The sequence below is a fragment of the Melozone crissalis genome, unplaced genomic scaffold, assembly GCF_028551555.1.
Source record: "Melozone crissalis strain CALT ecotype California unplaced genomic scaffold, PUWL_Pcris_2 ptg000008l_1, whole genome shotgun sequence".
Lineage (NCBI taxonomy): Eukaryota > Metazoa > Chordata > Aves > Passeriformes > Passerellidae > Melozone > Melozone crissalis.
Window position 1 is genome coordinate 626,296 of NW_026535786.1, and position 13,011 is coordinate 639,306.

At 34.9% G+C, this 13,011-nt stretch overlaps 1 protein-coding gene across 1 annotated transcript in view; it reads left to right on the top strand.

Annotated features, from left to right (window-relative positions):
- Nucleotides 1–12,626, top strand: part of PGR (progesterone receptor) — a 30,367-nt gene extending 17,741 nt beyond the window's left edge. The window contains exons 4-8 of the mRNA XM_054269904.1: nucleotides 2,161–2,463; nucleotides 3,821–3,965; nucleotides 7,165–7,295; nucleotides 10,365–10,522; nucleotides 11,911–12,626. Coding sequence (XP_054125879.1) covers nucleotides 2,161–2,463; nucleotides 3,821–3,965; nucleotides 7,165–7,295; nucleotides 10,365–10,522; nucleotides 11,911–12,066 — 893 coding nt within the window. The 3' untranslated portion in view covers nucleotides 12,067–12,626. The remainder of the gene's footprint in view (nucleotides 1–2,160; nucleotides 2,464–3,820; nucleotides 3,966–7,164; nucleotides 7,296–10,364; nucleotides 10,523–11,910) is intronic.
- Nucleotides 12,627–13,011: the final 385 nt, after the last annotated feature.

The following is a 13,011-nucleotide window of genomic DNA, read 5'->3' on the forward strand; positions in this document are numbered from 1 at the left end:
CAAGAATAATACCTCATTGATGCTTTTCACCTCATTACAGGGTAAGGAGAAGGGTAGTGAGATGTTAAACTTCTACTAGAAACCCAGTCCTTTTATTATAAATTGTCTACCATCAGTAATGTCTAATTGTCTGTATGATTCTGTATACCTAGCTAAAAAAATATTAAAATACAGAATTAGGTAGTAAGGACAAAATCATAATATATTTGATAGTGGGATTAAACAGATTTTTTTTTAATGTTTTCTAGGTACATGTAGAACACAAACACTATAAACATGCTATTCGTAATAATCAAGGGTAGGGGAACAGTGAGTATGAAGAAACTGCTTGAGTGGTTAGCTGTCTTAAAGTGAGGTAATGAAAATGTTACCAAAAATTTTGTGCTGTCTAAATATGCACAGACATATAGTATTAAGAAGTATATATTACAGTATTAAGAAAAATAGTTGTCAGAGTGGATTGGTATTATTTACCCATTATGGGACTAAAGGGAGACATTTACTTATCTTACAGCAAAACTTACCTGCTTTGTAAACAGCAAATGAAAAACTAAGCTATTGTCAAATCTCCATTGTTTTCCTTATGTTCTTTAGAGTTGTTATTAATTTCATGTGGTCTCCTTTGTTGTAGATGGGAAAGTTTGCTGCAAGTTATTAATAGTCATCTCTCTTGTAGATAGGTAACAAGTGGAGTTGTTTTACTGATGGCTGTTAAGCAACATAATAAGCAATAAACACACGAGCAGTTCTGCAAACCAGTGTGACATTAATCCTGATACATTTAATCACTTGGAAACATGGGTACTTATTAACTACTAACATTTCCATGTGATAACTATTCTGTTTGGTTTCTTTCTTTACTTGTTCTCTGAACTGTAAAAGTATCTGAAGCCATTATTTCTGAAAATACCTGAAATCATTATTTATGAACTATCAAATGCATTGTTACTTCTGTTTTCCTTCATGCCTACACAATACTTAGTGGGAAATTCCCAGCAAGTTTATGACTATGTATAGGTTTGTTGTGATAAAAATTAGCTCTAGGTATTTCAGCATAATAAATTGTCTATTCTTTTGTGGGTTTTTGTTTTGCTTTTTTTTCCTTGGTTCAGCTGTAACATAAGATGCAACTTTGTGTTTGGTTCTTTACTAAGAAATCTCGAATTAGAAATGTTTTTATTCTTACCATAAGTGGTAAAAGAACATATGATTGTTGTGGCACTTTATACTAATCTAATTAAACCTGCAGTTAAGTTAGTGGGAATATGAACCCTGAATGTCATTGCATGATGAGTGTTACTGTTTTTGCCATCACCCCTGTGTCTATTTCTATTCCCCTGTCATGTAAATCAGGCCATAAGTATCAGTATTTTTATTGCATTTTTTGACCTTTTTCCCTAAGACAAACTTGTTTGGCAGAACTAAAGATCTAGCAGGGTTTTCATCATCTTTGAGGATCTATTTAAAGCAAATAACCATACTAATGTATCTGTGCTTATTTTGGGAAGGCAGTTCAGCTATTAATTTGTTTCAATTAGTGTTGTTCATACCACTGTAGTATGGAAGTAACAACTAAAAATACTGAGACAGGGAAATTATCCTTTAGGAAATGAAATATCTTCTAAGAGTTTACAGTATTTGTCAGTCTTTCACTCATCCCCCTGGGCACCAAAATAAGATTCAGGCATGACACTGAAATGCTCTTAGGGAACTGGAGGAGAGGAGTTTCTATGTGTAGTAATTAATTACTAACATTTTTGGTTTTGAATATTAGGGAGTAAAAGAAGCAGTATCTTTAATTGACATTGAATAGAAACTGAATTGTAGAGCCAGCTGGCTCAGCTGTTGACATATGACAGAACAGTGGGAATTGAACCAGAAAACCCTTTACGAGGTTACTGTAACCTAGAATTCATGGCAATAATTTTAATGGGTGGGTGCTGTTCATCCCTTAGTGAAAGGAGCAGGATACAGAGGGAGAAGCTCTAAAGAATTTTCCATTATCATTTTTCAATTACATTAATAGTCAAAAAATAGAAAATTTTTTCTGAAGACAGCTCTGGTTTCCTTGTATAGATTAAAAGTGTAATCCAGCATTACTGGAAAATACTAATGTTCTTGGTTAACTCTTTCTAACAGATCAACAATTTTTTTTTTCAGGTCGAAAATTGAAAAAGTTTAACAAAATTAAGGTTGTGAGAACATTAGATGTTGCACTCCAGCAGCCAGCAGCCCTTCAAGATGAAAGCCAGGCTCTAACCCAAAGGCTGTCCTTTTCTCCAAATCAAGAAATACAGTTTGTTCCCCCAATGATAAGTGTTTTACGAGGCATTGAGCCAGAAGTTGTCTATGCTGGTTATGACAATACAAAACCCGAAACACCAAGTTCCTTGCTGACCAGTCTGAATCATCTTTGTGAGAGGCAACTTCTTTGTGTAGTCAAGTGGTCTAAATTACTACCAGGTAATATAATTTCTTATATGTAGTGAATTGTATTTAAGCAAATATTTCATGAGAGGAGCAGTCTAAAGATAATACTATTGACTACCTGTTAATTCTTTACAAATTCTGAAATTATTAGGCTTTCCCTTATCAGATAATTTAACTAATCAAATATATTTTAATAGGGAAGCACATTTGAAAGAATCCATCTAAATATTTAGATTCACTCAAAGTAAGCACAGGAGCTCCGACAGTTCCTGTATGTGATTGTTATTACAGCCTTTCTTCTATTTATTCATTTGATATAAAAAAGGTTGTATATCTGCTTATTCTTTATTCTTCTTATTACTAAAACGAATTTTTGAAAGCACCAAAAAGTAAAATTTTTATAAATAATACCAATTAGAAGTAAGCTGCTCACAAACAGACTGGTAATAAGAAGTAATTGAATTTATGAAGATCCACAACTGGATTGAAAAAAAAGATCCATGTTGTATATTTATGTGTGCTGTATGGTGATAGGGATCATCATGGTCATCCTGGGATATATAGAAATCAATATATTGAGGAGAAAGCCTGGAAAATACTCTTATGTGAGCTCAGTTTGACACTGCTGCTGCAGAAAGCAGTAGTCTCAATCACTGCTCTTCCCATTGCATTTGGCACTTAACAGACCTCTTGAGTGAATTGATTCATCTCACTAAATGGGAGGAAAAGAAACCTTTTTTTAGCCCTCTGTGTTTCCTGTTGTCTTCATGAACTGAACCAGTTCACTGAGGAGGAGCATGAGTGCCAAAGCTTGCTTGAAGGAGGTAACAGGACCACACAATGAGGAGCAGGAGTGCTCCTTTCAGTGGCAGGAAGCTATTAGTTTCACTCAGATAATTCGTGGCAATCTTTAAATTTTTCAAACAGCAAAAGCGATCAAACACAAGCTCACAACTGAATATGGCTCTCTTAAGTTGAATGCAAGAAAGGTGCTCATATTGGATGTTTTTGTGTGACAGCTGCATCTTATGGTAAGAATACTGATGTTCAAGCTATTGACATTCAATGAGAGTTGGCTACAGTGATGATGTTACAAACTGTCATATTTTTACCAAAGGAAAAAGACATACATTCCTATCCTGTGAAACAGTCATTTTTGGTAAAATAAATTTTGGTGTGAACATTTCAAAATACTGGATGAGAACAAAAAGACAAGAGCTTAACTAAGATAGGCAGTTATTACCCAAGCATTGGAGAGCTACATCCCCAAAACTGCTTGTTTTTCTAGGTGTTATCAGTTTGATAGCTCAGATTTGTAATCTCAAAACACCTACTTAGCTGCTGTCTAAATGAGAATGATGAAATATTTTATCTTGAATTTCATTTCCAGGTTTTCGGAATTTGCATATCGACGATCAGATAACCCTCATCCAGTATTCCTGGATGAGTCTAATGGTTTTTGCCATGGGATGGAGATCATACAAACACGTCAGTGGTCAGATGTTGTATTTTGCACCAGATCTGATTCTAAATGAGTAAGTAGAATGCTCCCATGAATAACATGTTGAACTTTTATGTGCCAATGGGAATGTGACTCCATTGAGGCCAAGATTTCATTCATTACTTGTTCTGTTTCAAAATTAATGGCTAAGTCCTCTGACCATATCAAAGTTTAGTATCTTTGGGAGTGGTTTTGTGGGAACCTCAACTATTCTGTGTACATGGTCAAGCAAAAGCAGTTCAAACAGAATTTTAATTATCTAAGGAAAAAAAATCATGCTGTCAGAAGATTTACTTCAATTTGTATGAATAAGTCATGAGTTAATGTTTACTAAATGGGACTGAATGTGGGTTTTTTTCATTGTTTTTGTTTGGGTGCTTTTTGCAAATAGTTTGCCTAAAATCTAAATGCTCAGTAAAAAAACTACTTATCAAGTAGGAATTTTAATATAAAGGAAAAATTATATGAGACTGCTCTTTTCTGCTGGGGGATAGCAGAGGCTTTTTGGCTTGGATTTTCCTTCACTATGCTATTTAATTTAGATAATAATCATTTCAGTCTTTGTCAGTTTTCCAGATCCGCAAATCAATATTGTCAGACTTGTAATTTTATATTCTTTTGTTATAGTACATGGAAGGTTGCCAGGAACAGTAAAACATAATTTAATCCCTATATTTATTTTTCCTTAATAAATTCTTCTCCGTTTTTTTTTCTTAAAATACTGAAAGAACTGCTATGAAGCAAGCTGAAAGAAAAACAGGTATTTTGTAATACATGTTGTTTAAGGATTAAGGGGTGGTTTGCAGAAGACACCTGATTTTAAAATCTATAGATGTGCAAGATCCTCCCTCCTTTGTAGAAGATATTCAGTAGAGCCAACCCTATAGCTTCTGACCTTTTTTTCTCTTTCAAATGACTGTAAATGACTGTGAGATTGTTGAGTAATGAATTCTTTCCTGTCCCATTTTTATTAATTGCGCTGTACAAATTGAAATACTTAGAAGTGATGAGGTTGAATTAATTTCTGGCTGTATTGTTGTCCCAGCATAGTCTTATATATCTTATGGTTATGTTAAGAGGAAACACAGAGTGAGTTGATAGCTTTAAGCAGTAATGTCATGTGTTGGAGTATCACCCCGCTTGTGCACCACTGCTGACAGCTTGTGAAGAAGACTTTAAGTACTTTCTTTGGGAATGGTGTTAAGATTTATGAACCCTGATTGTAACCCACCAGAGACAGATTCTTGTTATCAACTCAAGATCATCTGTGCTGGGTGCTGACAACATATTCCTCTCTTGGTTGTAGAACATCTCATCAGGGTCATACTAGAGATGTTATAAACAAGGAGATATAAAAAGTGAATGATGCACTGAATCATATCTGCAACTATTTATTGGAAACAAGTTACCTTTTAGATCAGTAAAATGTAAACAACTTTATGATGATGTCTAAGTTTGTACTTTAATGTTCACCTTAAGCAAGGGTAACTGCTGAACATTGCCAAAAAAGTTAGCTGTCCTGGTCATGCATCCCCATGACTTTAGCTGAGCTGGACCAAACACTCTGTGGCTGCACTGTCAAACAGATGAGTTTATATGCCTGAGAGGTGCCCCAGAAAAAGCCATTCATTAGCAGATAGAGATGATCCCTGACATGACTCACCATGTAGGAGTGCAGGCACTAATGCCAGAATCACAGGAGTGTATGCCTAGAGGTAGAAGGAGATAATAGAAAGTCCTTTTGCAGGGGCAACACACACTGTAGCTGTTTCATAATTACCACGAAACCACAATCCAGAGCTTGTGTCACAGCCATTCTATGATTTAGTGAACTGAGTTGCAATGCTTCTAGGGAAGGATGTGTTTGGTAGCATCAATTTCAGACCAAGAAAGCCAGTAGTGCTAGTTTGACAAAGATTTCTTTGTGTTAACACCCTGCAAGGACTTACTGTTCTTGTATTTTGCAGTGTCTGAAAATTTGAGTAAGAACAACATTTAAGCTGCTAAACCCTAAAAGCTGCTATTGCTCTTCATAGATAGTAATTAAGAAGAGATGCTACCAAAAAGGAATAGAAAAGGAGATTTAAAGTAGATGAAGAAACAAGTCTATTCAGGTCTAAAAGATTAAATTTCTATGGTTATGTCATTTAAGAGCTGGTACAAGATATCAGATGTTGAACAACATTGAAATAATTTTCATTCAAGCTGACAGTAACACTTTGACAAGAAAAAAATTCAATGCATTGTAAAAGTCTTTTTTAAATGGAAAATATCCTGTTTTGTTTGCTGAGGTAACTACCTGCAGTCAGGTTGGAATGCTGATCTGAACTCACTAACAGGTGGGCAACCAAAATTTAATCTTCTGGTTATTGTACCTAATTCATCTGGATTGGGATGCCACCTTTTAAAATCAGTCTAAATTATTGGATCATCAGGTTAATATGCAATGAATTCAGTCTAGATTAGAAACTTTGTAATGCTACCATTGCAGTCATTTCAGTTGAAAATTTGTCCTACTAAGTATATGCAATAATATATACTCAATATACCAAAATCACAAAGAGAAAAGTGGTATCAAAGTGCTGCAAAAAACCCCACAGTTTTATGTATTTCCTGTGTGATTTGTTGTGGTTACTTCTGTGGGAGTTCAGGAAAGGTTGTATTAATGTCTCCATGTACTTAGCATGTATCATTTTTAACTGTTTCTTTAATGGCATAACATGCTAGAGTAATATCATTGCTGCTAGAAGTACCGGGCTAGAGTTGCTACAAAGTATCTTGATACCAATATTTTTGGAAATCCTAAGAATAAGCTTTTCTATAGACTTTCAGGTTTGTCTTCAGTTCTATGCTTTGAAACCTTTACGGAGATAGACGAATCTATTGACTTCTAAAATAAGTTAGTACTTCACATTATTCATCAGGGTATTTTTAATTAGTAAACTCCCTTTATTTTTAGTGGTTAGAGTTCAGCTTTGATAATTTTTGGTTTCTTTTCTGGACAGCAGTAACAGATTTAACATCCAAAATAATAGCACATTCATTGCAATAAAAAACTAGCATAGGAACAAAAATAATCAGAAAACTGTTTATGTGTATAAGCTTATCTTTAATTTTTGTAATGTGATAAACTTCTAATAAGACCTTTCTTTCAAGCAGTTAGTACTGGAGACATTCTTTGTCTTTGTTTACATGTTTTTTAATTTATTTTTTTAAACTTTTCTGGGTGTAAGACAGAGGATGAAAGAATCATCGTTCTATTCCCTGTGTCTGTCCATGTGGCAACTCCCACAGGAATTTGTCAGACTTCAAGTAAGCCAAGAAGAGTTCCTGTGTATGAAAGCACTGTTACTTCTCAACACAAGTAGGTTCTTTTATTTCTTCGTAACACATCACTACTAAAAGGGTTTTGAACCATGTTGTTTAACTTGACAACTTGACAGTCACTAAGCTCTATGGCTTAACAAATGGAACAGTCCTAGATGGAATGTTAGTATTGTAAGACTAAAAATATTTTTTCTAATATTTATAAAGAACAAAGAATTTGTGATTCATTGTTGGTTTTATTGTGTATAAGCATACTGGGGAAATGTTGGATCCCTTTTGACATATGGCCATACTGTGTTACACATTTTCAGAACAACTGTGCGGTATATCTGCGTGGAAATATTGGTTCAAATGACTGTACGCAGATTTAAAAATCTCCAACCAAATCAAAACAATCTTAAAAGTATTATAATACATTTAAAAATATTTAATAAATTATCAGGACTGAGGGCTTTATCTTGACCAAGATCTTAAAGCATGTTTGCTGAAAAGAATTAGGGAAGTGGCCATGACAAACAATACAGGCATTTATTCAACTTTTTATAGTTATAAATAGGTGAAGTTTAGCACAGATATAAACAAATGGAAATGTTTTTCTTTGGTTTGTTTCTCTGGAAACAAAATCCATGGTCACTTAATTATACGCATCTTTTCAAGAATGCAGCATACAGCTGCATTCCCCATTACATAGGAAATGTGGTTGCTTGTGAACTTATCTTCCAAAATCTTCTCTGAAATACTAAAATTTGCATCTGCTAAGGCCATAATTGTTAGTTATGAATCCCCAAATAGAATTTTTTTAAAGTTATACAGGTGCTGTTAGACATGAGAATAAGCACTTTTGAAAAATATAGTGGAAAGAATGTAAAAGTTTGGTTCTCAACACACAAAGGGGTCAGAGGAGAGATGTGCAAATCCTGCATGACCTGCTTCTTGGTTTTACAAAGTTTAGTTAATTGATAAGGAATTAAAATTTAGTCCCTCTCAATCTGTTCATGGCTGGTATTTGCATAAACCCATTTGTAAAAAAAAAAAAAAAAAACCCCAAAAAACTGGTCTCAGCAGAGAGTAAGTTTAAAAAGATATGAACATGGAAATTACTAAAAGAATAGCAAAATTCCATACACTCTGCTAAAGCAGTAAAGGTAATGTGGATAAAAATCTAAAAATCCTGATACAACTCCAACTGCTTTGTTAGAATATTAATGTGTTCCTTTTTTCAATGCTTTCCCCCTTGTTTTCATCCCAAATAAACTCTTGTCTATCTTCAAAAATTTCAGATAAATTTGTGACAAATTTGTGATAAATTTCAGCTATCTCTGTTCCAGAAAGTTCATGTCAAATTCAAAAAAGCATGACAGTGTTGGTCCAATCCCTCTAATTTTTGAGTGCATCAATTTAATAGAATTCATCCAGTTACCTTTCTTTATCAACTGCATCACATTCAGAAGGCTATTTTTTTAAATTATATGTTTTGTTATATGTAAGAAATCACTTAAAAAAAAAAAAAGTATTTCTACCTGTTCTGATGAGTTTTGCTTTTTGTTCTCTCCTGCATTTATCGTCTTACAGGAAAAAAGAATTTGTCAGATCTTTGGGAAAAGGAACACACCTAATAGTTGTTGCTGAGACATTTAGTAAACATTTGGTACTGTATAAATATAATTCCACAAAAGTATTTTCAAAAAGCCAAATAACCTTGTTGTTGCTTTAAGGTATTTCAAGACTACTTTTATTTTAGTCATGATGTTCATCTTAATCTACTTCAATTATGAAAGTACAGCCATTTCAATCTTATGTGTACTAACAGTAAATCAAGTCTAATCCTTTAGTCTCTCATTGTGTCTTCTGTTCAATTATTTAGATGAACTGTTTTTGACATTTTTAGATTATTCCAAAGCAGCAATAATTTGAAATAAACTGAGTGTCAGTCTCGATACATTTCTAATTTTGAATGGACCCCCAGCCTAAGTTTTAACACTATATTTGATTTCACAGTTTTTTCTTTGAGTTGGCTGAGGCTTAAATGTAATGCTTTCCAGACTTCTGATTTAAAGGAATTTCTAAATCTTGTTACATAAGATTTTGGCTCGGTTCGTGCCACTGAATAAAAGTATCCTCATTCTTGACACATGTTCAGGGAAGGGAGCAGCTCAAATAGATAGCTACAAGGAACTTTTGGTCATTAGGTGGGAATGTGTCTTTTTGCAGAATTCAGAGGAAAACTGCCATTCATTGATGGAAGATAACTTCAAAATCAATTTGCAGGAGAAATATAAAGACTTAATTGCTGGTTTAGAGATGTAAGTCAAGGGTAACTTCTATCTAACCCTAAACTCCATCAGAGCCACTTTATACGAAAACATTCCTTAGTTCTCTGTAAAAGAAATATCCAGAATCATCCAGGCTTTGAAAATTAAACTATTCTTTTTCCATGACACTTATCACTAGTAGCCACTAACAGGTTCTTTTCTCAGTGTTCTCTCCATGGCCTCATTTTTATTCTCACACTTGACCTTTAAGAGAAGAAGGAGTTCAACCAGTTTCTCCTCCTTGCTCATTCTTCTCAAAAGCTGTTCACCTTTAAGTCTCTGATCAGTTCTATTAAGTGAAAGAGGCTCAAACAGGAGGTCTGAGCCCTGGCAGCTTTACTGTAAAGCTTTACTGTCTGCACTGCTTTAGAGCTGTTAGTTCATTCCTTGACTCCATTTCGAAGCACTCCAGCTAGATCTCTCTACCACAGATTTGCTGTGAAGAGGGCAGACCCTCAGCAGGGTAAGCACAGATCAGTCCATAACGTGTTTCCCCAAAGACAGGAGTGGTTCTTTAAGCCATATTTTTTTTTCCCCAGCTAACACATGTAACTGAAACTTAGGGATATTTCTAGTCACAAGGCAGTTAGCAAAATGAACTGATTGCTCCTGGTATATCCTTTTAACTATTTGTATCACTGGTTTTGGAGTAACTCCTGAAGACGAAGAAGTACCTGGCACATAATAATGAATTGCGCTGTACAGCATGAAATACTGTAAATTTTTCCTGTACTTGAAATTTCACTGCCTTCAGAGTAAATTGTAGCCCAGCTGATTTGGTTTTTTTTTTTTAGTTCCTTTGGAAGGTCTAAGAAGTCAAAGCCAATTTGATGAGATGAGAACAAGCTACATCAGAGAACTGGTGAAGGCAATTGGTTTGCGCCAGAAGGGCGTTGTGGCCAACTCACAGCGTTTCTATCAACTTACAAAACTGATGGATTCCATGCATGATGTAAGTTGATTTGTTAATGCTTTCTGCTCTTTATGTAAGAAGGAATTTCCTAAAAGTAATTCTATGGAAGGGAGTCATCAGCATTGCTAAACAACAGAAGAACAAACAAAAAACTCCTTTATTGTGTATATTTGTGTGAATAGATAGCTCTATATTCAACATCAGTATTTGTATTGTGCACATATTTTATGGTATACCACATCAAAGTATTTGTGAGACATGCATTGTTTAATTTTTAGTGTATTATAATCAGTACAACTGTGGGCTTTGGTAGGGGTGGTGTATATGTGTGTGTGTATACCTGTTCAGGAGAATAGTGTGAGGTAGAGGCAATTCAAGTTGCAAAGTCAGACTACTAAGAATTTGTGAAAGGCAACCAAGATTGGATTTCCAACCTTAGTTCAACTGGTTTCATGTGGGTATTCTGTACCACTTTTTCAGTATCTGTCTAGGTTTAGAAATTGACTAATCTTTGACAATTCTAGATACCATGCCCTGGACACTTGAACTCAATGTTGGTTGTGAGGAACTCCTAAGGAGTTCAAGGTGGACAGGACTTTTGCATCTTTGTATTCTTCAGAACTCAGCTAATCTGCATTTTATTTTAATTCAATCTCTTCCTTTTGCATACCGTAAAATAACCTGTGAGGAAGAGAAAGAGGGAGAGAGGCTTGCTGCAAAGTTACAAAGTGGTATTTGATCCATGGAGTATTTTCATTCAAGTCCTGTTTCAGCTCAGGCTGGTAAGGTGGTGGGAGATACAAGGAAAAGAAAAATCATCACACTGGAGAGATTGTGTCATGTTAAAGCCTAAGGTAGCAGAAATAGTCCAGTATTTAACAACATAATGGTCACTGGTCTGAAATAAAAATTGGAATCTCTCAGGGAGGCTGGAAGAGATGTAATAATCATGTGTTGAGCAGTTGCTTTCAAGGGATTAGAGTCTGTGGAGTTCAGTGTTTGCAGCATACACTGATATGATCATAATGAAAACCATGTCAAAGCTCACAGATAAGTAGTAAATGCTGCCTCCCAGAGCAGTGTTTAAATAGCAGGTAGTGACCAAAGCACATACATGAATGTGAGAATAAGATGTAAGGTTGAAAGCTTGTTAAGTAGTTGCCATTGTTCATCATATACATCTTGAGTGAGGGTGATACTACTTTGTAATATTAGTGAAGCAGTGGTTTTATATGCCTTGCCATAGCTATATGTATGGTTTTTGCCATTAATAGGGTCTGACAAGTACCCTCATTCCTGATTCAAGAAAGGACAGGGTAAGGTATAGAATGATGTGAGCTGATGAATGTATAAGTGATTGACAGCATGCTTATTTGGGTGCATTACTGTTAGCCTGATTGATCATGTTTGTATTTTATCAAATCCAGCTGGTGAAACAGCTCCATCTCTTCTGTTTGAACACATTTCTCCAGTCCCGTGCACTGAGCGTTGAATTCCCTGAGATGATGTCAGAAGTGATTGCTGCACAGCTACCCAAGATTCTAGCAGGGATGGTGAAACCTCTTCTCTTTCATAAGAAGTGAAATGTCTTTTCTCTTATCACAGAGATGATATCTGGGTCATTTTTTGTTTGTTTATTTTGGTCAAGGTTTTGCAATGTCAGGACTTCAGCATATTTGACATACTTACCCTGCCGACTGCTTTATACCTGTAATATACACAAGCCATTCAAGCTTGATGTACATATTGTGAGTTCCTGATTCCTTAACTGCAAAAATCACAACAGTCATAAGAAATGTTTTGTAAACTTGTCTGAGCTGCTTTTTAGATATGCATATGAATGACAGTGAATAGACTTTCCAGATTTCTAACAACAGTTATACATTTTTCTTACACATTGCACACTCTTGAATTTCTGGTATGACATGGTGCAAAATGTTTACTTTAGCACATTGTGTGCATGGGTACATGTGGGCACGTGCATAATGTAAGATTTTGGAGGAATTAAAATAAATATTGCCCGCATTTTCTTACGGATATTTTACTTTTTATTACTGCAATGCCATCAGAAATAAATAATGTGCTAGGCACACAGTGTACATTCATACTCACATCTGTGGTCATGTTGCATTGAAACTCTTGATCCAGCATACTGTTTTCTGCATCATTCAGTGGAGCTCTTCTTCAAAAATCAGAAAGTTGAGGAAAATTTCAGTGTGTATTACACCAGAAGTAATGTGTATGCAAACCCACTAAGCTTTGGTTTGTGTTATTTTTCCTTAAAAGTTCAGCACTTACTAAAGCTAAATCACTTAGCTGTAATCCTAAATCCATCAACTCTTACATTCTGTATTTCAGAAGCTTTAAATAGAGATGTTTTCACTGACTGCAACTCTTAATAATCTTAATGTTTTGAATTCCAATGCTGAACACTCAATCAGCCATTAGCATCAAATTATAGTGAGATCAGATGCAAAAAGAAATGGAAAATATGACTGCAAACATTTTGATACACATCAGACTCATTT